This window comes from Indicator indicator, chromosome 18 (assembly GCF_027791375.1).
Source record: "Indicator indicator isolate 239-I01 chromosome 18, UM_Iind_1.1, whole genome shotgun sequence".
NCBI lineage: Eukaryota > Metazoa > Chordata > Aves > Piciformes > Indicatoridae > Indicator > Indicator indicator.
Window position 1 is genome coordinate 10,398,919 of NC_072027.1, and position 25,705 is coordinate 10,424,623.

The 25,705-nt window shown below is 37.5% G+C and overlaps 1 protein-coding gene across 1 annotated transcript in view; it reads left to right on the plus strand.

The window, feature by feature from the left end:
- The first annotated feature begins 15,859 nt into the window (after positions 1-15,859).
- Positions 15,860-25,705, plus strand: part of GABRA1 (gamma-aminobutyric acid type A receptor subunit alpha1) — a 41,194-nt gene continuing 31,348 nt past the window's right edge. Inside the window, exons 1-3 of the mRNA XM_054389389.1 lie at positions 15,860-15,917; positions 18,410-18,497; positions 22,220-22,332. Of these exons, the coding sequence (XP_054245364.1) occupies positions 15,860-15,917; positions 18,410-18,497; positions 22,220-22,332 (259 nt within the window). The remainder of the gene's footprint in view (positions 15,918-18,409; positions 18,498-22,219; positions 22,333-25,705) is intronic.

Sequence of the window (25,705 nt, forward strand, 5' to 3'; positions counted from 1 at the left end):
TGTGGAGATTCTTTGTTGTTTCTCTTCCTTTGCGTATTTCAAGGCAGACCAGGCTGTTACTGTACAGAATGAATACTCTTCAGAAATTGATTAAATTAATTAATTATAAGCACTATAAACCTATATTCTTGCTTGTCAAAGTAGCTTCAATCTTGAAATGATACACCTAGCAAAACATTTACTATAATAATATTCATAGTTTCCTCTGTTCTTTCTCATTTCATACAAAGTATTTCAGAATTGAGAGTGGAGATTGAAGATAATATAAAAATAATATAATAACTAATATAAAAATAATAATAAATAGATGTGGTAGGAAATATTTGATATGTGGCGATTAGAGAGCTGCAGTATTTTTCCCCCTTTATAGAACAGATTAACAGAATTGCTGTAAACTAACCCTGTCTGAAAAGGAGGATCAGGTTTACATTTTCTAGTGGACCATGGTCAGTAGAAATTACTTGTAGTATTACTGTCTGGAATTCTTTATCGCTTAAAACTCTATGACTTAATAAAAAGCACAGCATAACCTTCAGCAGTAAATCTCTTTCAAAAAGAACTCATGTGCTTAGACTGCCAAGTGAATTTAAACACCTTCCTAACTGAGAGAAACAGAAATTTCCTCTACTGGTGTGAGCAGGCATAAGCTATGTGACTATCCTGTAGTCCAGCTCTTACACACTCTGCACGGGAACACTGTCTCTACCAGAGGGCTCTCTCAGGGGCTTTTACAAGCCCTGTGTTAAAATATCACCACCAAATTGAAGGTAGGATTGATTTCCCTCTCTCTGATGGATACTGCTTAATCATCCCTGCTAGAAATAACTTTTCCCTGGAGCTTACGGAAAGACTTCTGAAGAAAAAATCTTTTGCTTTCAGAATGTATCAGGCTGCCCAAAATGGCAGGCATTTTGAAAGGAGATGTTCCCAAAGGAGGATAACCTCCCTACAAGGTCTTTCACTCTTTCACTTCACTCAGCTCCACCAGCTGAGCACTGCACCGGCATATTAGCATGCACAGCATCCCTTTATGAAAAAGCATAAACATTTTCAGCAAGGGCACTCCGTGCAAGTTTGTCTGCTAAGTGGTTTTGCCTTCCCCTTAAGATATGCTTAAAATAAAGCAGTTCTCAGCAAAATAGATTCCCTGTTATTCCTTTCCCTGTGGAATGTATTCAGAGCCAGGACATCTTTAGACCCTTTCTATTAACTCTTGTGAGTTTGCATCCAGCTTCTCCATCTTTTTATGGAGAAAAGATCTTATTACAGGCTGAGGTGACTGCCCTGTGCCTGCACTTTGCTGATGCACTAGCAGCACTTCACTGAAGAACTACTCCCTCCTCTGCTCTGTAGGCAAAGGTAAATCCTGGGAAGCAGATAGCTACTATTATCTCAAAATCAGTACAGAAGATTCTGGTGATCTGATGGTTACAGATGACATTGGACTAGGCTTCAGCATTCCATCATATGCTACGTTTTACTTGGAAGAATTAGTGGGAGAGAACCTATTGGCTCTGTGTATTTTACCTGCTAATTAGCAACGTTAAAGTGCCAAAATAATTTGACAAATCTTTTCAGATTTCTCCACATGAACTATAGTTTTCAGAAGGGTACTAAAACCACAGCTCTTTACTTTACTAGCATATCAAAGGTTGTCATAGTGGCCACCCTTCTATTCCACTAAGAAGAAACTTTCTTCACAATTAGTCCCAGAGGCTCTGCAGCCAAGGCTTTTCTTCTAGCTAAAGTTAAACCGCTCTGACCTGTACCTATGACTATTGAACCATATAAAGTTATAGTTATTCATGACTACAGACCAGATAGTCATGTTTTTACTTTGAATTAATCAAAGATAAAAAATGAGACCAATATGCATGCATATATGTTGCTAAACACATACACACCACAAGCCCACAGGTACTTCAGTGAACAGATACTGATCAAGACTATTGTGAATATAATTTCTCTTATGCTCAATGGTAGAACAGAATGTCTGATTTTGTTTAATAACACAACTGGATTGGAGATACTGAAATCTCGTCCCAGCAGAAATAACCATTTCTCACTTTGTCATACAGTATGGATTATATACCGTCAGATCTTAACTACAGTTTGAAATATTTAAAATCCTTTGCACAATTCCTATGAATTTTATATTTGTCATTTATCTTTCACATTGCACAGGGGATCTAACTAATTATAATTATATATTTTATAAACAGAAAAATAGAAGACAATGAAAGAGAGAAAATGTCCACATTTGTACTTCAGTTTAGTAAAACACAACTGCCAGCTCCTCTGATTTGACAGGAACTATTTATATACTTTAAATAAGTCACATGCTTCAAGGCTGAAGGCCACAGAAGACTGTGGCTATATTGATAATTAGTTTGGAAAGACTTCACTTTCTGGCCTCAGCTCAATATTGAGGTAAGCCAGAGGGCTTCATAAGCCCCAGAGGATGTGTTATCTCCAAGCAGACTGCACAGAAATGAACCCATCTCAGCCACCAAGAAACACAGGAGCACAACAAGGTTTGGTCCCCCTCCAGGGCCTGCTTAGGTGTCCCTGCCAGCACAGCTAGCACTACAGGAGGTGCAGAAGGAACACATTGAGACACTGTAGGTGGCCCCTCTTTCACTACTTATCGGTGCTTATACTTGATTACACTGAACACTGAGCAGGAATGAGACCAGCACAGAAAAGAATAGCAGCTTAATGAAAACTGCCTTTTAAAATACCACCTGATACCTTTTTTAAAGTGTTATAAATATAGACAATACAATCTCTGGCAAAGCCCCCAAACCTTCAAATCTATAGTTAGCTCAATGAGAGAAGAGGAGTTAAAGCTAAAATGAAAGTGATGGTATATATTTTAAGAGAACTAATAAATCATTAATCAGTCTTTAATTATCCTACTCTATAATCACAGAATCAAGCAATAAGCATTTCATATCCAAACTGAACACTTCTACCTGGCCATTGACTAAAATTGGGAAGCACTTACAGACTTCTGTTTTGGTTTAATTATAGACAGCCCAATTTCAATCTATTTATTATGTCATTTGCATCTCATCCCAAAAAATACATATGCATTTCAGCACCTTTAATTGTGTGATTAGACCAATGACATTAATATCTGCAATATCATTTCTTTTAAGTAATATTACTCTGGTACCAGAACAGATTAGGTCTGAAAATACTTAATTGCTCTTTACTATATTTTAAGAATGTCCTTCAGTACTCAGATTTAACCAACAACAATAATAAAAAAATTCTTCCTTGGCTGCTCCTCATTAACACTTTAGAAGTGCATTATTTCTACTCCAAAAAACCTTGAACTCTACCTGGCACTCCAACTTATTACACCACCATCCATGAAGTAAAAGGCCTGCTAAGAAACCTTACATGTCCTTGTAAGTAATAAAGAGAGCTAGAAATCACTTTAATGTCAGAATCCCCACTCACTTTTTAACATGAGGAATATTACAAAGAGAGTTGAGTAGTTAACATAATTTAATGACATTTTACCCATTCTGAGAAAAGGTTAATTAAGGTAAATCAGAGATAATGGGGAATTGTTTTAAACTAAAGGCCAAGTTTTGTTAAAACCTCTCAAAAGCAAACCTTGATTTAATAAATTTTTCCCTATGAAAAGAATACATTAACAAATGTGTGGGTTTGACTAGCTTAGAATTATTATTCCACTTAATATTTTTATGCTTTTGTGCTGTAAAGAAATGTTTACGCAAAAGAACATTCAATTATAAGTTTAAAAAAGGACCAGGGCTTATATTCTTTAAGGATACATGCAAGATTGTCTTTTTTATTATGTTAATGAAACTTTAACAATAATAGAGTAAACCTTTAAATGTCTCAGAGGTTTTCCATCAAAAACATTCCTTCAAACTTTGATATCCATGAACCTTTTTCCACTTGGTTTCAGTGTGTCGGTGACAATCAATTGGAAAATTTTCAAGACCTAGAGTCATTACACTGCATTACACACTTTGTCAGTGGCATCTCTTTGAAACAAAGCTAGTATGCTCCAGCATAGTGCTAGGGGCATCTATTGCCAGAAAACAAAACAGATTTGGACCTTCTCTTTAGGCACTGTAATTTTTTATTTATCTGAGTCTTACCATATGCCCAGAAAACTCCATTTCCCTCTGATTATGCCTAAGCATGTCAGCTAAAGGGAAGAACCCTATAGAGAACAACATTTTTCACAAAAGCATTGTATTAACATGTTGCTTAAAGTTAGACATAGAAGTATTAGGATAATACTGAAGTTAAATCTAAAAATGTATTTTTAACCTTACCGAAAGAACCTTAGGGCCTGCCAACGACTGCCAAATCACAAACAGAAAACATGGCCCAAAGGGCTAATCCAGTCAGCTGCTTGGGAGGAAACATATGTTCCCCTTACCCCCTCAGGTTACAGGATCGGGAAACTCTTGGACTGAGGACTCGTATGGAACTGTAGAGCACTTCTGTTACAGCGTTTGTGTGCCCACCAGTGTTAATATTATGGATATGCCTGTGCTTCAGAATTCCCCACGGCATGAAATGCTTCCAGCAGCTGTGCTGACTGGCCCTGAAAGCATGGAGCTTGGTGTAGGCTGTGTCTTGTGCTTCAAAACTGGACTATGCTTGCAGCCCATGGAAAGGGGGAACTATGCCACCGTTGTACAATGCCAGCTGCAACCAGCCTTTGTGGCAGCTTCTTGGCCATTTGGTCTCCAGTAGCATTTCATTTATGTATGTATTGTATATAGTATGTCAGTCGTGACTAGTAAAGGTGAGAGATGTTTCCTTGCCATAATAACGTTCCTCAGCTACAAGAAAAAAAAAATTGCAAGAACTGCTCAGTTTTCTGTTGAAGGCACACATGCTTTTAGAGTAATCTGTCTGATTCTGAGCATACCATCAGAAACAAGAACTCTTGAACATATAATTCCAGATCCCACAAGGTTCAGCTTTACAGAGGGTTTTTCAGCTTTTCTAGAGACAACGAGCCAGACTTGTCAAAGAATAAGATTGAACATGTTGTGCCCTTGTATTTTATCAAGGGCAGAAGGTCAACTTTATTCCTTTACTACTGAAATCTCATCCACATTACCTTCAGAATGTAATTCTTGTTTAAGATGATGAAAAATAACACCTGGAAGAAGTTAGTCAACCCATACAAGTTTTATATCTTGACAGACAGATCCCATGTATTGACAGCCAATACTATCCTACGTATGAAAGGGTTTTTTCTTGAGCCTGAGAAAATGTAGCAGTCACATGAAAAATCATGTCAAGAAAAAGGTAAAAAAAAATAAAATTTGATTGTTCTCTAGATGCAGATGTGCAAATGAAATTAATAGAAATGAAGTTTCATATATTGTATCAGTTCCTGTGTCTTAATCCTACCTACTCAGTTTATTGGCTAGTTCTTATGAGATAGCATGTGAATGTCAGGAGGTCTTCTGATGAAAAGTCTAAAACAAAGGGTTTGGGTTTATTTCTTTGGGGGTTTTGTTTGTTTGTTGTAAAAATAAAGCATATAGATTATAAAAATTTTTCTTTATAAAGTCATGTATTACTTTTTTCTTTTCCTTCTTTTACTGTGGCTTACTTATTTGATCAGAAGCTGTGTCAGTAATGTGTAGATGCAGTACAATAATTTTGCTGGAAAACCTAAAAATTAGTTTCATGCTGGTGCTTGTCTTGTTTAGAGCTAGGAGGTACAATTTGAAATTCTGGAGATATTGAAGAAAAATTAGAGTGAGTGGATGTGTTTTTACAGTTACAAAAAATAGTAAGACCTGCAAAGCTGCTCCTAAAAGACATATACATTTTCCTGGGAAGGGTAATCTGTTGACTCACGCCTTGTGCTCATGTCTTCTGAAGATTCTTGAAAGGGGCTTTGAAGTAGGACCAAGATAAATGCCAATATGCTCAGCAAGTCTATATATTAATCCCTCTGAATTCCAACACAAAACTTTGGAAACATATAAAAGACCAAGAGACAGGAATGAGACTTGTAACTGCATTCATTAAAAGCATGAGCATACCTATTCTCTGCCTAATCAGTGCATAAAATGAATTAAGCTTACTGAGCTCCCTGAGCTTTGATCTGGGAGGTCCTCAACAACCTAGGACATAAGATATAAATGCAACGATAGTTATGCTATCAAAACCAGAGCAAAGCTAAAATCTCGATCCTTTGTAACAGCTAAACACAGAATTTCATGACATGGCACTGAATTTCAGAAACCTTAATTGCTTCAGAAACCTTAATTGCCTAATTTTGAGCAGTTTCTGTTCTGAGTTGATGAAGTGTCATGATATAAATAAATGTTTGGACTATTCAATTGCTTCTGTAATTAATCCATAGCATACAGTTACTACCTCTCTAGCCCTGTATAAGAAGCTATATAACTAAACATATTACCAGTTGAAGAGTGGTGCTGGGAGATTAAGACTAGGAGTTGAGAATATAATGCATGTATTAAAATTACATAATGTTAATGCTCTTTTAAAGAGTAATTCCTGTAGAGGAATTTAACAAACATTACAGCCTGCAGAATAGATGGATGCAAAGTTTAAGGCCAGACCTGTTAACAGCGATGCAAATTTTTTTTCTAATACAAATTTGACAGCATTTCATCCCTTTGACTTTTAATTCTCTCCGTTTTGTTAGAGCAAGATCCACAGGATGCTTTGCTGGTTAGATTTTTTTTTTTTCTCAGCTTATGTGCTTGGAAGCACCTGTGTTATCCAAAGGTGTAACAGCTGTGTTCTAATTTAACTCACAGCTACTCAAATTTTCAAAGGCACAATAGCTACATTGTGTACAGGGAGATGCTAGGTTATGGCTGGACTCAATGAGCAAAAGGTCTTTTCTAACCAGGTGATTCTACGATTCTCTAATATATCAAGGCCGTTTCACCCTGGTTTTCCTGCTGTGGTGCTATGCCTCTGCTCATTCTTTTCTGTGCTAGCCTTGTTCTCTTTTTTCTTGGCATACTTTGTACTAAAAAAAAATCTTGGCAAGTTTGGTTTCATGGTTATATTCTTTAAACATAAATGTGAATGCATGCATACTCTCAACTGTCACAAGTTGTTTTCACTGTTACGAAAAGCTCAAAGGTATAGAAGCCTGCTCCTTTGCTGAAGCACAAATCTCTGTACAGGCCACTCTGGGCCCAAGTCCTGTGGGTGCTGTCTGTCAGTGAGGCCAGAATAACTAAAATGAAACATCCTGTCAGAGGTGGTAGGGCATAAAGTCCCCCTTCATTCCCCGGCTGAGAATTGGGACTGTTGTATGCTACACAAAAAAGTCTGATAGAATTATCAGGGAATGGAGCATACATGTAGATACTTGAAGGTCAGAAGTAGCAAGGGTAGCAATCCACCCTTCAGAATCTTTTAAATATTACAGTTTTAATTGGCTTAAAAATTCTTCCCTCATGGCAGTAAACCTGTGTTAAGAAAAATTGAACGGATTTTACCCATTACACATTCTTATTAATTGCCTGTCTCCTGTCACTCTTACATGGTTATAATAATAGAGGAATCCAGTTTATTTCCCAGCAAGTTTAAAGAGCTTCAACATAAATTTAATTTTGTGGCAGGTTTTGTTTTTGGGTTTGGGTTGTTTTCTTTTTTCTTTTTTTTTTTTTTTTTTATTATTCCCAGATTTTTAATGGAGATTAAGTACTCTTATCCAAAATATTGATTCACTTCTGGATCCCCATGATTGCTTAATAACTTCACTACCTATTGATAGCACACTTTCCAAATTACTGTATAAAAATATTTCAGTTTATTTCTACTGTATGAGTGACATAAAAGCACCTGATGTTGATATTTAATTCTTACCACATGGTTACCATATCATCATTACCAACAAACAGGAATGTCTTACAGTAAATAAGTATTTGCTGATTACGCATTATCAGGACAGTTTGGTCTGCATCTTTGCGTTTTCATGTTAAATTCTGTAATGGATAATTTTGTGAGGATAGGAATTTCTACAAACATATTTCACATTTCTCCACAGTATCTTAAGACACTTCTCACTTGAATTTCAGCTGCAATGGTTGCTATATAACAGCTGAACAGACAATTCTTATAAGGACTTCCTTGTTACTTTGGCTGACTCTTGCCCTCCAAAAGCTGTAGCTTTCCAATTTACTCCTCCTGTAAAAAAAACTAATGAGGTCCTTTCTGCACTGCTCCATATTGTCAGTCATTCTTCATTGCAGTGCTCCTTCAAAAAACTTTTCTGTCAAAGAAAGGTGTTAACTTGGCATACTGAAATAAACTTATTCATTCACCCTAACTACAAAAACAGTTTCTCTTTATAACTCTGTAAAATTCATTTGGATGAGTGGTACACTAAGTTACAATCTAATTTTAGCACACATATTTTTCAAATATCTTTTTCTGTTCGTTTCTCTTTTGGGAGCAGTATTGGTAACTATATAATACCAATTATACTTAGTGTACGTTCCTTTTCTATTTTTGTATAATATTTTGAATATCTCAAACCTTACAAAAGAAATAAAACAGGCCAACAGCTGTTAAACTGTATAGCCTGTGTTTCTTCACTAAAGAAGCTTTGAACTAAGCTGTTAATCTTGAGCTTTTGGCACATGCTATTTCACACTGATTTTGTGATGCTAAATAAATTGATAGCTAAGTATATAGAAGGTAGAGTTGAAGAAATTTTATATATAAACTTCTTTCTATGGTATTGTACATTGCAATGCCAACTTGAGGTCTGTGTCACTCCAAGATTGTTTTTCACTAAATACTTCCTTTGGCTAAATTTCAATGGGTGCACCTACTCAAGTCCAGGAGCTGAAGAGCCATACCCTTTTAGCTTCAGAATTTGGATGAACAGCTCACAGGGGGTGGCATTCTATTTCATGCAAATAAATCATCAATTGATTACATAAATGGTTTTATAGAATCATGCAAACCTTAATAGAGGAAAAAGCTAGGTAACTGCTTAACATTCAAAAACAGCTTTGTATTTTATTCTTGATAATGGTCTGTAGTGTTCAAACTGTACTTAAAGCTCTTTACTACACTGTTGAACATATGTCCTTAATCTCAATACCTACTGACACAGGCAACCACTGCAGACATTGATTATAGCTGTTTCTAGTCACACACATAGCTGTTTCTAGACTCCACATGGTATTCTCCATAATCTTCGTTCTACAGTGAGACTTTTGGTCCTACTCCAACAGAGTAAACCTGAAAGGCCTGTTTCTGAAGGCAAGTGGGAATAAGGTGCAGGATGGGCTACATTACTAAATTCCTTGGCTGGCTAGAAAGGATGAGCCAACAGTTCTGAGTATATGATTTTGCTAGTTTAAATAACTATCAAGCAGTCTGAGTTTGTAAAAGGTACTTCGTTATTTTTAAAAAATAAACCCCTAACAAATTAAAGGACTTTTGCCCTCACTGCTCCACTGTACTTGCTCAATAAATCTGTATAACTGATCTCATTTTTCCTAATAATATACATAAAAATACCAGCATAAAGCAGGGAAGGGAGAAATTAAACTGATACGAGGACCATGCTTAAGACAATGAGCAGATTTGATGATGAAAGCAACATTGATTACTCTACACATCCAAGACCTAATCTTGCAAGGGAAAAAAAAAAACCCAAACAATAACAGCAACAAAAACCCCAAACAAACAACCCTCACAACAGAGCTCCATATAGAACACCACACATGAGCCATGGGACTATGCATATCTGGGAATACCCCTCCTGGTTACATTAAAAGTTGTAGATCTCTCATAGAACCAAGTCTTCAAGTTTACTTTTTAAGTACAGTCCTATTTTTACTATTTTTCACCATTTAACTGCAAGGATTTCCAAACTATTTCTGGCTATGCTACGTAGAAAATATAAATCTTTGATCTTTAATGGAAAAATTTGAACTACAACACTTTGTCCACCTCTCTGTGTTTGCTTTACAAACTTTGCTGTGATTTCCAAGCAGTATTTGCAGGAAAGCTTCAGTTTAGCACTGCACTCACTGAAATCTACAGGACTTTTGGTTAATTGAACTTCACAGGTTGCAATACTCTCCTTCTAGATAAAAGCAGCATACAAGGAGAGAGATTAAATATTGTCTAAGGTCACCTATGAAGTCAGCAAGGCATTTGGCCTCCAAAGCAGCAAAATTCAGCCTAATGTGACGCATTTAAGAATAATTATGACCCATGGCATTAAGTGGATTCATAAGTGTTTGGTGAAATATGCTTTAAGTATCTATCTGAATTCAGGTGGATATTCTGACTACATCTTTTAGTTCAACCAAAGTAAATATTTATAGTGGGAAAACGTGGACTGAGTTTTTCCATACTGAATTCTTTCTTATTTTTTTTAAATGCATTTTGTTGTTTTTTATCTCTGTAAATGTTGATTTTACTTTGCTCTCTTTTTGTAGTCCTTTATTTTCTTTATCCACAGATAAGAAGTAAGGGCTTACTAATGCACTAAACATTGCATTTTTAGATAAATTTTTAAAATATAAAAAAGTTATCACCTTTAATTGTACCCAGTATTAGGAAAAAAATCTTCATTATGGATCAAAACCATTGCTTAAGAAAATATGGAATTAAAAGTTAGCCCGTTAGTCTGTCATTAAGCATATCAGACCATGTTGTAATTCTAAAGTCTGAGTCCCAGACAAATCTTTCCTTCCAAACGCAGAGCAGGAAATACAGTGAGCCACAAAACTATTTTCTTGGTTTTGAAAGGTAACTGAATGACATCCACACTAGGATACCAAGAGCAGACTCCTCCCTTTTTGTGGAGAGAGCTTTGTAGTTGCAGGTGTGCTGAATTTGTACTAAAGGAAATATGAAAGCTCTAGGTAGTTGTAGCTTTCCAGTCAAGGCTTCACCTCATCAAAAGCAGTGAGTTAGAGCACAGAAGATAAACACATATGGTGTTGGTATTCCATGGTAGATAACTCCAGCTGTTGCAGAAAAAGCCTCCTGATAAAGATCTTGTCAATGATCACCACTGGATTTAGCAGGCTCTTGTAATCCCCACAAGCTCTTGAATGTGACCTTTGTTCATTTTGGTGTTTTTCTTTAATTCCACAGGGGTTTGTTTGCTTTTGTTTTGTTTTTTAGAAAACAGATTATTATGCCATTCTTCATTTCTGACACCAGAGAAGAAATTCTATTATTATCTAAGAAAGGATCCTCCGTTCCTGGCTTTACCGATTGATTTTTATGGTGATGTTTGGCAACGCTGTGGCAAGGCATAATAAACTGTTGTCTCTGTGGAATAAAAGTCTGAGAAACTTGCAGGTAAATGGGTTAACTGTTTGAAATATTGTTTTTGGAGACTTTAAAATTCAAGAATCAGCAACTCTAAGGTTCTGAGTACTGGTTATTTTGCATCTTTCTTCCATTTTTAATAGATAATGGGTTCAAAGAAGTGAAACAACTTTCAACACAGATCTAGAAAGAATATTCATACGTCTTTAATAGGCCTGGCATCTCAGATTGACTCTTAGAAAATAGTGCAACTTGTTTTCATGAAGATTCTCATTTGTATTTCCCTGTAAGTTCTTCTCTTTCACCTAGTACTTTGAAGAGGAAAGAGGAAGCGAATAGAACCTACTATAAAATGAAAAAGACATAATGAAAATGAACTTTTTAGATCATCACTTACCTTTTATAAAAAAACAATAACTGGCAATTATATGTCCTGTTTTCTTGACTGTGGCTGTAAATTAAAGGGGAAAACCTCACAACATTAAGTAACTGTGTTTCATTATGTCTACCAAAGGGTCAACAGCCCTTCTTCAACATACATCTGAAATATATTAAATTAGAAATCAAATTCAAATCATATATTTAATAAAATATTTCCATTTAATCACACAAGCAGGACTTGTAAATAACAGAGTTCAAAGCTTTGGAGCAGATGGTCTTTCTGTTTTAATTCTTTATCTGATCTGCTGTATGCCAGTAAATCTCTGAGTTTCATTTGCTTTATTCAAATCCCTTGGCTATTCAGGACACGTTGTGTTAAAACATTCTGCTGTGGAATTTCAGTTGTTTTATATATGCTCCTAAGCTAAAATTGAAAATACATATACATAGTATATATTTACACAGACAAGGAAGACCATGATAAAAAACACAACACTGGAAAAAAAATGTCCCTGATGACTTATTTAATTACTCTGAATGTATATAATGTGTATGTATATAGATACAGAGAGAGGATGCAGGCACTTAAGGAATAGGCCAGATTTCAAAAAGTGCTTATTAGAAGTTCAAAAGCAAAATTAGCTCTAGCTATTTTAAAAATAATTCTCTACATCAATTTTAATGCAACATTTAATAAATAAAATTTACCAAAATAGGATTCAATTGGTTTAACTTCATATGCTTCTAATCACTTGCACTAACATCACCGTTCAAAGCGTTGCACATAGTAGCTGTGCCAAGTTCGTCTGGGCTGCCTGTTTAGATTCGGTAATATTGTTTTTAAAGGATTTAGCTCTACACTGCCCTGTAGCATGAATGACATAGCCTCTTTCTGAAAACTTTGTGGAGTCATAAAGCTAGCCTTAAAAAAACATAGAACTTCTTGACATCTTCCATTTCCAAATGTGACTGTAGAACCATGCAGTGAGAGACACATCACCTAATACTGAGTTGCTCAGAGTTCAAATGCATCTTCTCTTTCTCATTTCATTCAAGAATGAAATCATATGATCCTAAGACTCACTGGCAATATACACATTCCTGTATATTTAGCTTAAGTTGGGTGCCTGGAATGAACAGATGGACTTGTTTGATAAATTCATTACCCTCAGTGATGTTTGGATTAGGTCAGTGGAATTTGGATGGGAAAGGGCAAAGTAAGAATTACAAAACATGTATCTCCCACTTAGTGCTTGTGCTTTGAAAGCACATTTCTGCTGAAAACAACTAATTATACTTTTCCCCCTAAAACCCAGTTATTTTGTTATGAAAATCCATCATAAACCAGCTTATTTATTTGATTACATGCAAGTATTTTTAGCATTTACTACAGAATGTCATGATAACTGTGATAACAGCCTTTGAAAAGAAAAAGGAAAATCTGGGTTATGTGTGAGCACTGATGGACAGAAATCTCAGCCATGAAGGAAAAATAGTTTTGTCCTACTTTCTCAGCAGATAAGAATTAGAGAGAAAATGAGCAACTTCCCATTTTAGGTCAATATTTTCACCCAGGGAGATCTCAGAAAAACATACCATCCTTTGTCACATGGCAATTGTGTCCACAGAGTCAAAAACCATCCTGTGTAATCCTTGACACTTTACTAAACAAAAACAATTCTTATTGTGCATATATTAATTAAAAGAAGAAAACTAGAGGATGCAGGATTAAATTTTTCCATGGGCTTTGCTGCCCACTTGCTCAGATTTTAGTTCACAGAGGTACATGAACCTCTGGCCATTCAGTCATTCTCTTTTCAGTCCACCTCTTTTGTCTACCTACCTATTACAGACACACATACAGCAAATGTATTTACAACTTCTTTGTTCATGAGAAATAAAAAGGAAAATTAAATGCTGGATTTTGTTAAACATTCATATATTTTTGCAAACATGTTATTTGCCTAGGAAAAATAGTATAAGAATACTTCAGATAATATTATTAGTGCTCAAGTTACAGGGCAAAGAACCTCAGTGTGTTTTTACTGCTACACAACGTCCATGTACTTTAATAAAAATCCCATGTGCTCTTTTTGTAAACTCAGCTGAGGACCTCAGTTTACTTGTTGCTTAAGAAAAACTCCCTCATGCTTTAGCACAAGAATGAAAATATAGTAAATTATATGAGCTATGAGCAAATGAAAGTGAAAATATTGCATAGTTTGAAAATATCTCTAGACACTATGAGTGTGTCTATGTAGTAGTCATTTGAAAAGTCACTAATAACTTCCTTGGGAAGTCAGTAGGTTTTCCTTTGCTCTGCTTGTGTGAGTACTGCTGGAAACTTTGAATGAAAGAGAGAACAACTACATTGGAAATCTCAGGAAATTAAGCAAAAAGTCCATTACAAATCTTTCAAAAAAACCGTGGCTATTTGATGCTGATCATAATGACTGGGTGAAGTTGGTGCACTAGGGGACCTTCACAAACAACATTTCTATTTTCCTTGTGCTTAGGGAAATCATTGCAGCATTTAGCCTGTTATAAGTCAGGCACTTATCCAAAATGACTGCCACCTTGGAAGTGATTGCCAGCCTTAGCTATGAATGTCATTGGCTTGTTGGGCCACATCACATCTTTCTCATGCTGTTACAAAGTGATCATGTATTTTACGAGGATGTGTAGAATGTACAGTATTTGATTTAAAAATCTTGAACAGCTTACAATAGATAGTTTAACTGTAGCATAGGACACCAGTTCAGGTCATCTCTCTGACAAACTATACAGATTTTGATCTCCCTTGTAGCAGCATCATAGGAGAGAACTGAAATTGGATTGGTGACAGCATTGAAACAGAAAGGGGGAAAGCAGAGAGTATTTGAAATCCAGTAGGTGCATACAGTATAAGGATCTTTTTCCACTCCACAGATGCTGGTGGTACTTGAAAAGTAACAGATACTGTTGAATGAGGAGTTCATTGTACCTTTACACCAAACAGAGCTAAGACAGCTTGCCACACGGTGTTTAAGGTAGTTATCAATGTCTGGCATTTCTGCAAAAGGCTTGGCGCTGATGAAGGGCGCCTCCAGCTAAAGCCACAATAACCTGTGGTAGGCAGGTGAGCAGCTGCGTGATGCTCTCCCGGCTTACCCGACACTTGGTGCATTCAACTTTATCCTTGTTTCTGCGCAGGAGTATCAGCACCCGCCGAGCTCGCCCAGTTTTCTCACACCTGAGGAGGTGACGGTGGATGTTTGAGGGCTAGACTGCCGTTAACTTCAAGCAGAACTGTGTCCCTCGGTGACCACAGGTGGGCCAGAGCTGGGCCACCACGCACGTCCCAGGGGGGCAGCCGGCAGCGCCTCAGCAGCTGCGGGCGCCGGCGGGGCGTAGGTCTGTCCCGGCTGAGGTCTGCCACGGAGCACGGCGGGGGTCGGGGGCTGTCCCGGCTGCGGTCCGCTATGGGGCGCGGCGGGGGTCGGGGGGGCCGCGTGGCCGCAGGTGCACGGCGGCTCCGTGGGCAACCGGTGCAGGGGGCATCAGGGCTGCAGCCCCCGTGCACAGCCCTCGGCAGAGCCTTGCGGCCGCTCCGGCCAAACGTGACACCGACCGAGAAAAAGCATGTGAAAGTGTGAGAGAGCCACCAGGTCCTGGAGCTGCTTTCCTACGGGTCTCTCCCCAGATGCATGTTACCTGGGTTTAATTAGGATTGCACAGCATCTCTGTTCTCATCTGCCTACATCCATAGGCTACCGCCTGCTCCCTATAGGTATCTACAGTTTACAGGCGTAGTGCTGCATCCTCTACATCTCTAGCTGGTCGTCATTCACAGTTATGCCACGATTAAATATTGGATCAAAGGTTGAATGCTAGCGCAAATGGGTTATATTTTTAATGTACGACCCCTAAAATAGACTTGTTTGTAAACTGCAAGTGTCTAAATTTCTCGGTGCAGCCTCCCCCTAGCCATGCAGCCTCCCCCCCCCGCCCCCCCCGATCATAATAATGCTGCAGATTGTAGAAGGATTTGAGTCTGCAGCCAGAGAGAAAGGGATTAGGGCGAGAGCACTGGAAGTTAAATTGTGCTGCATATAAAAAATGGGCGGATTGGTCTCTAGATGAGAGCTTGGTACCACCTTCCTTTCTAAAATAAAATCTCTCTGGCATGAAGTCACAGCCTATTTCACATCCGGTTTACCCTGGGACGTATTACTACTGTCTTGGTAAAGAGAAAGCTTTTGTTGTATAGCGGCGGTCGGAATATTGGGAAGAGAAATTTGGGTGCTAAACGCGGAGGAGCGGAGCAGCGACGGCACCGGCGATGGCCGAGGCGGAGTGAGCGGCGGAGCCGGAGCCGCGCAGCCTCGGAGGCGGGCGGGACCCCCGGCAGAGCCGGCCAGCAGCGCCGCGGACCCGCGCCCTGGGGGCTCCGGTAAGGGCGGCACCGCGCTCGCACCCGCGCAGCCCCGCGCACACGCACCCCCACACCGCACCCCTCCGGGCGCTCCCGGCTGCGGGCACCGCGTCCAGGCGCGCAGGCGGCTCGCCCCAATCTCCGCAGGTACCGCCGGTCCGTGTGATTTCTTCCCTATCCCTCCAGCTTGAAAATCCGCAGCGATCGATGGACATTGTAATTTAGCTTATTTATTTATTTCTTAGCGTGGACTGATTTCCACCGGTGGCTTGGAAAAGGTTTTTTATTTTGGTTTTGGGGCTTTTTTTTCTGTTGTTCCGAGGGAGGCAGTGGGAGGGGTGGCTGTCTCCGTGTGAGGGGGAAATACAAAGTTGAAATGCCGGGAGGAAAACAAGTCTCTATTTGCACCTCAGAGATGGGCAAATCTCTCACCGGGAGTCAAAAACGCATCCCAGTGCCCCCTTCCCCTCACCCCTCTTTTTTCCCTGTCTTTCTTTCTTTCTTCTTAATTTTTTTCTCCCTTTCTGTCTCTCTTTATTTTTTCCTCTTCTTTTTTTTTTTTTCTTTTTTTCCAGTGGGCGCTGCTGAAATTCTCCCAGCAGCATGGCTTTCTCCCATTTTGAATGGGAAAACCAGAGCTGGTTTCACAGGCGTTGTGGGCTAAGGGGAGGCCAGGGGCTGGGGGCTGCTGGTGTTTAACATGCTTTGAAAGTCTTTGTTAACGTTTGCTTTTTCCAGCTGCAAGAAACTTTCCCTCTCCAGGATTTATAGTGCCTGTATGGGCTTCTTGAAGCCGGGGGTGCTGTTTGGAGGGAGGGCAAGCATGGAGCTCAACAGATCAAGATAGTTCAGAATATTTTGCTTTCTGTTCTTCATCCCGAGGAACCTTTTCAAAGGCAGAAGTTGACAGGACTGGTAGAAGGTGATTTTTGTAGCCACAGATGTTGCCTTTCCCTTTGCTGGGGCTGATCACAGGGCAAGTTAAGATGCAGTCTGGTCCCTGAAGATCTTTATCCATGCTTTCCTATGACATCCAGCTCCTTGCTATCCAGTCAGATCAGCTCAGCCCCACTCAATGCCAATCTGCTGATCATTTGACTATAAAAGCATTAATTATATCTCATTGCTTACATATTGCTTTGTAATGATATCTTACTGATTTAAATTGTCCCTGAGAGTATGCAGTGAATCGGGGTAGCTTTATTTAAAGGTACAACGACGTTTCAATGTACAGTGCTTCATTTTCTTGGGCACTTAAAAAATGTCCAATTCACCATTGGAGGAAAATACAGGCTTCATATTTTGTTGCCCTTATTTAGTGTAATGAGTACTAAAAATGGATTGGAATTCCAGCACTCAGTATACAGAAATGTAGAGGGACCTGCAGCATCTCTTGGGCAATCAGTTGAATCTGGAACACCGATTCCACAAATATCAGCTACTTTTATGGTTTATGGTTTATTAGAAAGCGAAAGAAACCTGAAGTTGTGTTAATGTTTTACTCAAAGGTAAACTAAGAGTAACTCAGTGAAGTCTGGAAAGAGGACAGGAGACATTTGGAGAGGAGGGGAAGGCTGCTAATGCAAAACCATTTCATAGCAGCAGTCAGAGACTGGTAGAGATCTAGGAGATGGTGTGTAGGTTGTCAGCACATGGTTTGATTATGAATTGTACCTTTTAGCCCAACAAAAATATTAGTGTGCATATGTAGCAGCAGATCAAAAAGTCACAGTCTGATCATTTTACTCCTCTGATGCTAATATTTCAAAGAAGAAGAGAGTAGTAGTATCTGTAGAAGAAAGTTGCTTCCATCACATCAAAGCAAAGCAGTGGCTGTGAGGGAAGCACTGCTCTGTTACATTACCACACACTGACAACTTCCAAGAGGTTTGGAAGAGCTCAGCCTGGTTTAGGTCAAAAAAAAACTATTTATTCTTGGTTATCTGGAAATTACATGGAAAAGCCTCTTCACATTTTTAGCACAGGAGGAAACTGAGTAAGAATTGCAACAGAGTTTGGGGACAGCAGGTTTAACTCATAATTGGTTTTGTTAAAGTTCAAGAATAATGCAAACAAGAATACACCATTACTGCAAATAAATCCCACCCTATGCCTCCTTGTCTAAGAGTAGAAGGTAAATAAAACAGCCAAGTCCGTGCTCCCTTACTCTGAATGACATGAGCTATAGTATTGTGAGGTCATTGCCTGACATCAAGTTATTCTGCAGAAGTTTCCAAAATCAGGTATTTTTTATCACGGTACCTGTTTCAATGCAGGGGAATGATGATATTTTCCTTCTAGTTTCAGAGCCCACCATGAAGAGAGTCCTGGTGCTTTGCGATTGCCTCTGGGCCTGGAGCCTCCTCCTGAATGCACTGACTGAAAGAAGGTGGGAGATGTTTTTTAATTCACCAACACATTTTAGGAACCTTTAATTTAATACAGCAGTGTAAAACAAAGACTGCATGGGCTGCACTACTACTAAGTGTATTCGGGGAAGTTAATCTCTGTTCAAATCCCAGTTAAATCTAACTAAGGGAAGACTGAGAGAAAACTACAATTTGTTTGCATAACATCTTTTTTCTTTTTTTAGTATTGTGAAGAGGAAAAGGCAAAAGCTTTATGAAACAAATTGACACTAAACTACCTCTTAAACACCTGTGCAATGATTTCTGCTCTTATATAATGACACAAATTTCTTTAGAGGGAAAAAAAAAAGGGTAATTAAGTGTTTGGCTTTTCTAAATCTCGTTCAGGTGCTATTTAGTAACTTTATACTCCTGGAAGCAGAGGCAAAACTTTTACTTTTTTCTTGGTCAGGACTGTCCTAACTTAGCTGTTTTTAAAAATCCAGAGTAGACTTGTATACTAAAGGGAGACTGCTTGGATGAAGAAAAATTTAACTCAAATCTTGTAGCAGTTTATGTTTGAATGATTTTTATGCACTCACTATTTATAGAATATATGTTGAAACAGTAATCTGAAAATAGCATTGGTATTAAGAACAATTTGTAATTATGCAACACTTCATCTAACAACTTGTTGGTTAATTAGAGACTATAAAGCATTTTGGAGTATACTTGAAGTAGTCTGCAATACAAAAATCATAAAAGTGTTTAAGATATATGATATATTCTGGATTTTAAAAACAAATGCCATGCCAATAATGTTCCTTAATGACAAAAAGCAGTAGAAAGTTTGTACTGTCAATAGTGATCCATAAAAGATGTATTTGTACCTTGATCTCCATAGTATTTCCTTATGCATTCACAGCTGTAGGTAAACTTATCTTCTGTCTACTTTGAAGGTTTGAAGTAGAGTGGAGTGGGCAAAGATTCATTTGCATGAGCATTTCCTCTAAAAAAAAAATAGTTAAAATATAAGAACAAAAGTGAGTGATTCGTGTAACAATTGCTGTATTGGATAAACATGACAATTTAGAAGCAATGCCTTTATTTTGATAATAAGAAAGGAGAATTTTTAAGTATTTATGAAGTACTTCATCAGGCCTAGCTAAAGAATTTTTTAGAAACATGTTTATTATATAGATATGTGCACTTATATATGTGTACATATATTTATTATATTGATAATGTATGCATGTGCATTCTTAAAGTGAGAATTAAAATGCATCGGACTGGTGTTTAAAAATTATGTGGTGTGTTACTACGATCATGACCTGTAGATGGAGTTAGTGCACAGTTTTTATTATACTGTGGTTTAATGTGCAAACACAATCGCATTCAGTCACTTTTCCCTCAAAATGTACACACCTTACCTGAAATATATCTCTTTCTAAAGCCATTTTGTCACAATAACTTCCCTTGCCTTTTCTTCTGAAGTGCTGTTAATCCTTCACGATAAAAATAATTGATGAAATAGACAAAGTGTTCATGATAGAGAAAGACAGCCTTTCCATATCATTCTTCTTGTCATAAAAGAACAGCATTAGGATTATGTGCATATGTGTGCTTTGAAAGAAAAATCACAATCCCTTTGCAGTTACAGTATTCTTCATATGTATACAAATGTTCAGATTCTTCCTGTTGTGATCATATGTCAATGAAAACCAGCCCTAACGGTGCTTTTCACCTCTGATAAAATGGTGGGAAGAACAGGTAAAGGTACTGACAAATGTGACTCCCAGAATGGAAGCAGTGTATTTTGTATCCTTTCTGACTGCACTGCCACTGGTCCATCTTTCTGATACCTTTTCTGCAAACGTACTCATTTACTTCCCGCTAAAATTTCTGAAGTGTTTTTATATGCTTTTGCCACCTTAATCCTGATGACCTTCCACTATCCTTGAGATATGTATGTACAGCAGCTTGCTTCCTGACGTTGAGTGTTAATATAAAATTTAATCCAACGAAGAGTCCTGTGTTGCAGTTCTACATAAGGCGTATGAGGAATGATCCTTTGAAAGATAATGCTTACTGGAGAAAGCAGAAGAACTTGTTATTTAGTAACATACAGGATGCATAAAAGAAAAGAATATGAATTTCTGTCACTTAAAATTCAACACAGGTATGAAAAATAATGATAAAGTTTCACTTAATAAAAAAATAGGCTGAATTATGATATGGCAAGAGGAAATTAATAGTATTTTTGAAAAGGGCTAGACATTTTGTCTTCTTCATTAGAGACAGTCATTTATTTAGAAAACCCTGAAAATTGTTTGCTTCAAAGTCACATCCTCTTGAAATAAACCAGAAGTTAATGAAAGTTCTATGAGTGTCACTTCTAAAACTCCTCACATTTGTAGTGTTACGTATTCAAACCTGTATTGCAAAATAACTTGGAAGCATTTTCGGCATACCTGTATTTGGATTATCCTTCCTCCTTTTCTCTGTATTTAAGTGGAATATATGTCTGGGATACTCAAAGTTTGTTTGATTATGCAGCTTGTAGAAAACAATTTTGTAGTTAGTTTGATAGAACCAGATTGTTTCATTCAACAGTATATTCCTCACGAAGACAGCCTTTGCTGGTTAGAGCAGGAACAATTGGCAGAGCACAGAGACCTGCTTATTGCTGTGGCTGTGTGGATAGCAAGCTGACAATGGAAGAATCATTTTTGTGACCGGGCCCGATTCTAACAAAAGTTTTTGGAACTGCACTGCTTGGCAGTTCAGTATCAATGTGTGTGACAAAATGATGTCTTCGAAAGCAATGTATTTGCTTTTAGTCATGATGACTATGCATGTTTAAAATGGAAGTCTCCCAGCAATGAATGAAAAAATGATACTGTGTTTGGCTTTAAGACAATTGTAATCTACGATTAAGGGCATCGTCTATGACAAGTTATTTGATAAAGGTTCTGGATGTAAGAAAGGAAATTCTAATGTAATCTACAGCAGACAGAAGCCACTAAGCCCAAGGATTTCATTTTGATTTGTATTGATGGATGTAAGGTTTTGATAGCTAAGTTCAAAGAGCATAATTTTATCCTTGTTCAAGCACAAGTTCAGGACCTTTTGGCTGAGTTAGAGATACACCTTAGGGATCAGTAAGCCACGTTTTATAGACATGAGAGATTTCCATATCAACAGATAGTGTAAGGAAAAGTTGGAGGCATTCTTCCAAATCTAATTGCCAAAGGAAAATGGGAAATAAAATAAAGCACAATTATAGGCTGATCTATGAAAATGCACAGTCACATGATTTACTTGTATATTCATAAGAAAGACATCTTTGAGTTAGCATGTACTTTCAGTGCTTAAGTCTCAGTGTTCTAAATTCTTGAATCTATGCAAAACTTTTATAACTATTATGAATTAAACTCATTGTCTTTTTCTGACAAACCAGCCTTTTCTCGAGGAACTCAGATATTAGAACATTACAACCATTAATGAATAACGAGATAAAAGATCAGTTCCTTAGTGTTTATCTGCTTAATGTTTGTAAGAGGCACAGATTTTCTATGATTGTACAATTTAAGAAGAAAACATTTAAGAGAAAGAACCCTATAAAGCACTCTAATCGTGTTGTATGGAAGAGATTTTGTGACCACAAACCGGTATAAGCGAGATTAAACAGCTTTTGGAATTACTGTCTTGGAAGGTTATTGGTAGATTACTCTTCTTCAGTGTTAACTATTCTTTATTTCAGCTATGGACAAACCTCATCACAAGATGAGCTTAAAGACAACACTACAGTATTTACCAGAATATTGGATCGCCTGCTGGATGGTTACGATAACCGCTTGAGACCAGGACTAGGAGGTGTGTTTGTGTTACAATTTTCAAGGTTACATATTAGATAAAAATCAGTTAAAACAATGTTATTTTCCCTTACTATACTTGGTTTAGTTCTGCTTATATATATATGCATGTAAAATAATGCTGTTATATAATATCCATTGTTTCAAAAATGTCATGTCTTTGTCTTTCACATACTTGGTTTAGACCCAGATAAAGAAGAGAATGGTTCACAATTCAAGACGACCCCTGAATGTATATTAAAACTTTGACTGTATGAAGAGTAAATGTTAATAAAATACGACCTGTGGCCTGACATCTGACAAGTTTATGAATCAGGCCTAAAAAGCACATCTATCTATCACTATCCCCATAAGATAATTTGGGTTCAAATGTGAAAGCATCAATCAACCTTAGTCATAAAAGTCTCAGAGAAGTTCCTAAGATTTTTTTCCTACTTAGGTATGTCAAGATTCGTTTCTGCAACATTTTGTCTTCAAAGCTTGGTAAAAACGCCTTTTTTTCTGCTCTTCATGCTGAATCCATAAAAAGGTAGAAAACCACATTGCAATTACATCTTTATAAAAATACTGTTATAAACCATAGTCTTTTATCGGCATCCTTATGCTCACTCTTAGGTTTGTTCTGTGGTGACAAAATCCTAAGATTTGGTCTTAAAAGCTTGTTGTTCATAAGCACAAATCTGTTCCTTCCAGTGCATGGAAATGTTTGGTGTCTTTTTTTCAATCCCGCCCTTTTAGTCTCTTCAGGCAAAACAAACCAAACCAAAACAACCCACCTCATAAAGTATAGTTCAAACTGTTTTCATAGAATAGCTCTCAGAGGAACTGCCTTATATGAACAGGGTATTACATTAAGAAGTTTCAACACCATGTCCTTAGGATGAAAGAGAAGGTAATTAAGAGCAAACATTCTGTGGTTTGAGGTTACTGTCTTGCAACAGTTCTTGAATTGTGAGCCAGGTTTTTCAGTGTTTTGACTAATGTGACTTCAAGGAATGGCTGAAGATAAAATGATGATTATAAAGTATTAATTAACATGTTTCAAAATGGATTGATCTATGATTTTTTTGTGTGCACTTGCCAATAATACACAACAAAGTAAGAATAATTTTTTACTTTTATCTACCAGTACTTTTGCTTTTTTACTTGCAAAACCTTGGACTAGTGTAGAAATAAACACTCCTTAATCTTTGATTAATGCAACTGTACAGTTCAGTCAGCTATTATATCACAGTAAATAAACATAGCAGAGAAGGCAATAAATGAAACTCTGTAAACTGTGTAGTCTGGTACATGTCTCCAAGAAAAATCACGTAAGATGATTTCTTATGTGAGTTCTGTAGCTCTTAGGATTTGTTTAACGTCTACTAGGAGAACAAACAAAAGGAGATGTAAGAAAGATATTTTTCTTTCATTCTCTGGAAAATAGTTTAAAGAAGTCAGCCCACCAGTATAGAGTCTTATGTATGTGTGTCTACACATGTTTCTGAAGCCAGACTTGGAGCGTGTACTGGGAGAACAGGTCTATATACATCATGAAAGGATCATCTGGTCCAGTTAGAATTTACTCCTGACAGAAAGATTGTTTAATGTAACTGTGTCCATAGGAGGAAATTAGCTTCTTCCCAGACTTTAATAGCCATTTGCATCACTACCAGTGAAAAAGCAAAAATAAGTGGAGCACAGCAAGGGGAGCATGGAGTGGAGGGAAGACAGGAATGGAGTAGTTTCTCTAAGCAAGTGTTGGAGAAGTTTAAATAATCTTTGGATCTCTCCTTTTTAAAACTGTGTTTCATGTTCCTAGTTGTATCCAAGAACCTCAAATATCACAGTTTCTCTGTTTTCAGTACAGTACAGCTTCATAGTGTTGGTTCAGCAGAGTAAATTTAATTTATTTATTATAACTGTCAGCTGCCAGTACTAGTATTAAGAGTACCAGGACTTTTAAAAAAAATCCCACGTCTGATGAAATGTTGGGCAATAAATTAATGTTTAATATCCATTATAGTAAGAAGCAGCTTCTCTCTTTTGACAGTTGAGTAATGCTTTACTCAGAAGACATAAATTACAGAGTTAAAAAAGTGGGGGCAGACATGCAGGACAATGTTTTCAGTTATGATACCAATTAGTAATAAAGGGTTTGCTCAGCAATTTTGAAATTCACATCTGCAAAACCCCTTGCTGGGGTGTCTAAATATGAGCTAAGAACTTCTATATGACTCAGTTTTGACATATTTGATATAGACACTTGGTATAATGGGGAAATGTATTCCAAAATCTTCCATACATAGACATATCTAGTGAGAAATCTGAATATAACTTGGAGTTGCAAGTTCAATAGCCTTCAATTATAGCTTGATATGTTGCTGGAAATTTTTTAATGTATCTGGAAGAGCAGTGGTTTCTTATTCTTCCGCTCATCAGTGACGGCTTCTTATTACAAATTTAAATCAGAATAGGATTTTTATCTCCTCTAAAGAGAAAAAAAGCAAGGTGCTGATATAACAGCATTTTTGGACAGAAGTAGGTCTAAAACTCATTAATTCCATATTAGCTGTAATGTAGCTATCAGAGAATTTAGAGACTAGGGTCCCTCACAAATATGTATGTTAATACATTTTATGCTGTTAGGCATGGTGTACATCTGAGCACCACTAATTACACTGTAGCACTCTTCCCATTATCCAAAATTGTCTATCCTGTTCTTTCTATGCCTTTGTAGAAACAGTAGATCAAGTAAAACATCATGTGGTAAAACATCATGTGGTACAGTTCCTTCCTTCTACAGAAAGATGCATATTGCATAAAAGTCTCTGCTTGTCCTGGTACGAACTCTTTTTTCTGTAGTGCAGTGTTTCAGCTATACACACCTGCAGAAAACAAATTCTACACCTACAGGGAACCTATTTCTCTCCCACCCATGGAGGAAAAGGTAGATGACAGAGTTTCTTTGGTCACTTATTTGTTTCTCCTTCCTTGTGTTCATGTGTGCACATGAGAAATTCAGTGAAAAAAAGTACATGTACTGAAAAAACTGTGATGAGTTGTGAGTGGGTGCTGACCTTGATCTTTCTCTGCTAATAGGCCTAATTTCCCCCTTTCTGATGATATTTATCTATCCCAAGTTTGCAAACTTCCTGTTAGTGTGGTGAACAGTTTCATTGTTTGGTAGAAATATCCTGGTGAGACAGATGAAGCACCAGGAAGCCAGAAACGAGCTCCTGGAGAGATCTCATTACAAAGGTACATTGTTGGTGCTATGCTATATATTCTTTGGGGAGCCAGGTTAAAAGGTGGAGCACTAAGGTAATGAAAGATTTAGAGCTGCTGAATTTTGACTTGCTCTTTCAGCATGCATGGAATCCATGCTAGAT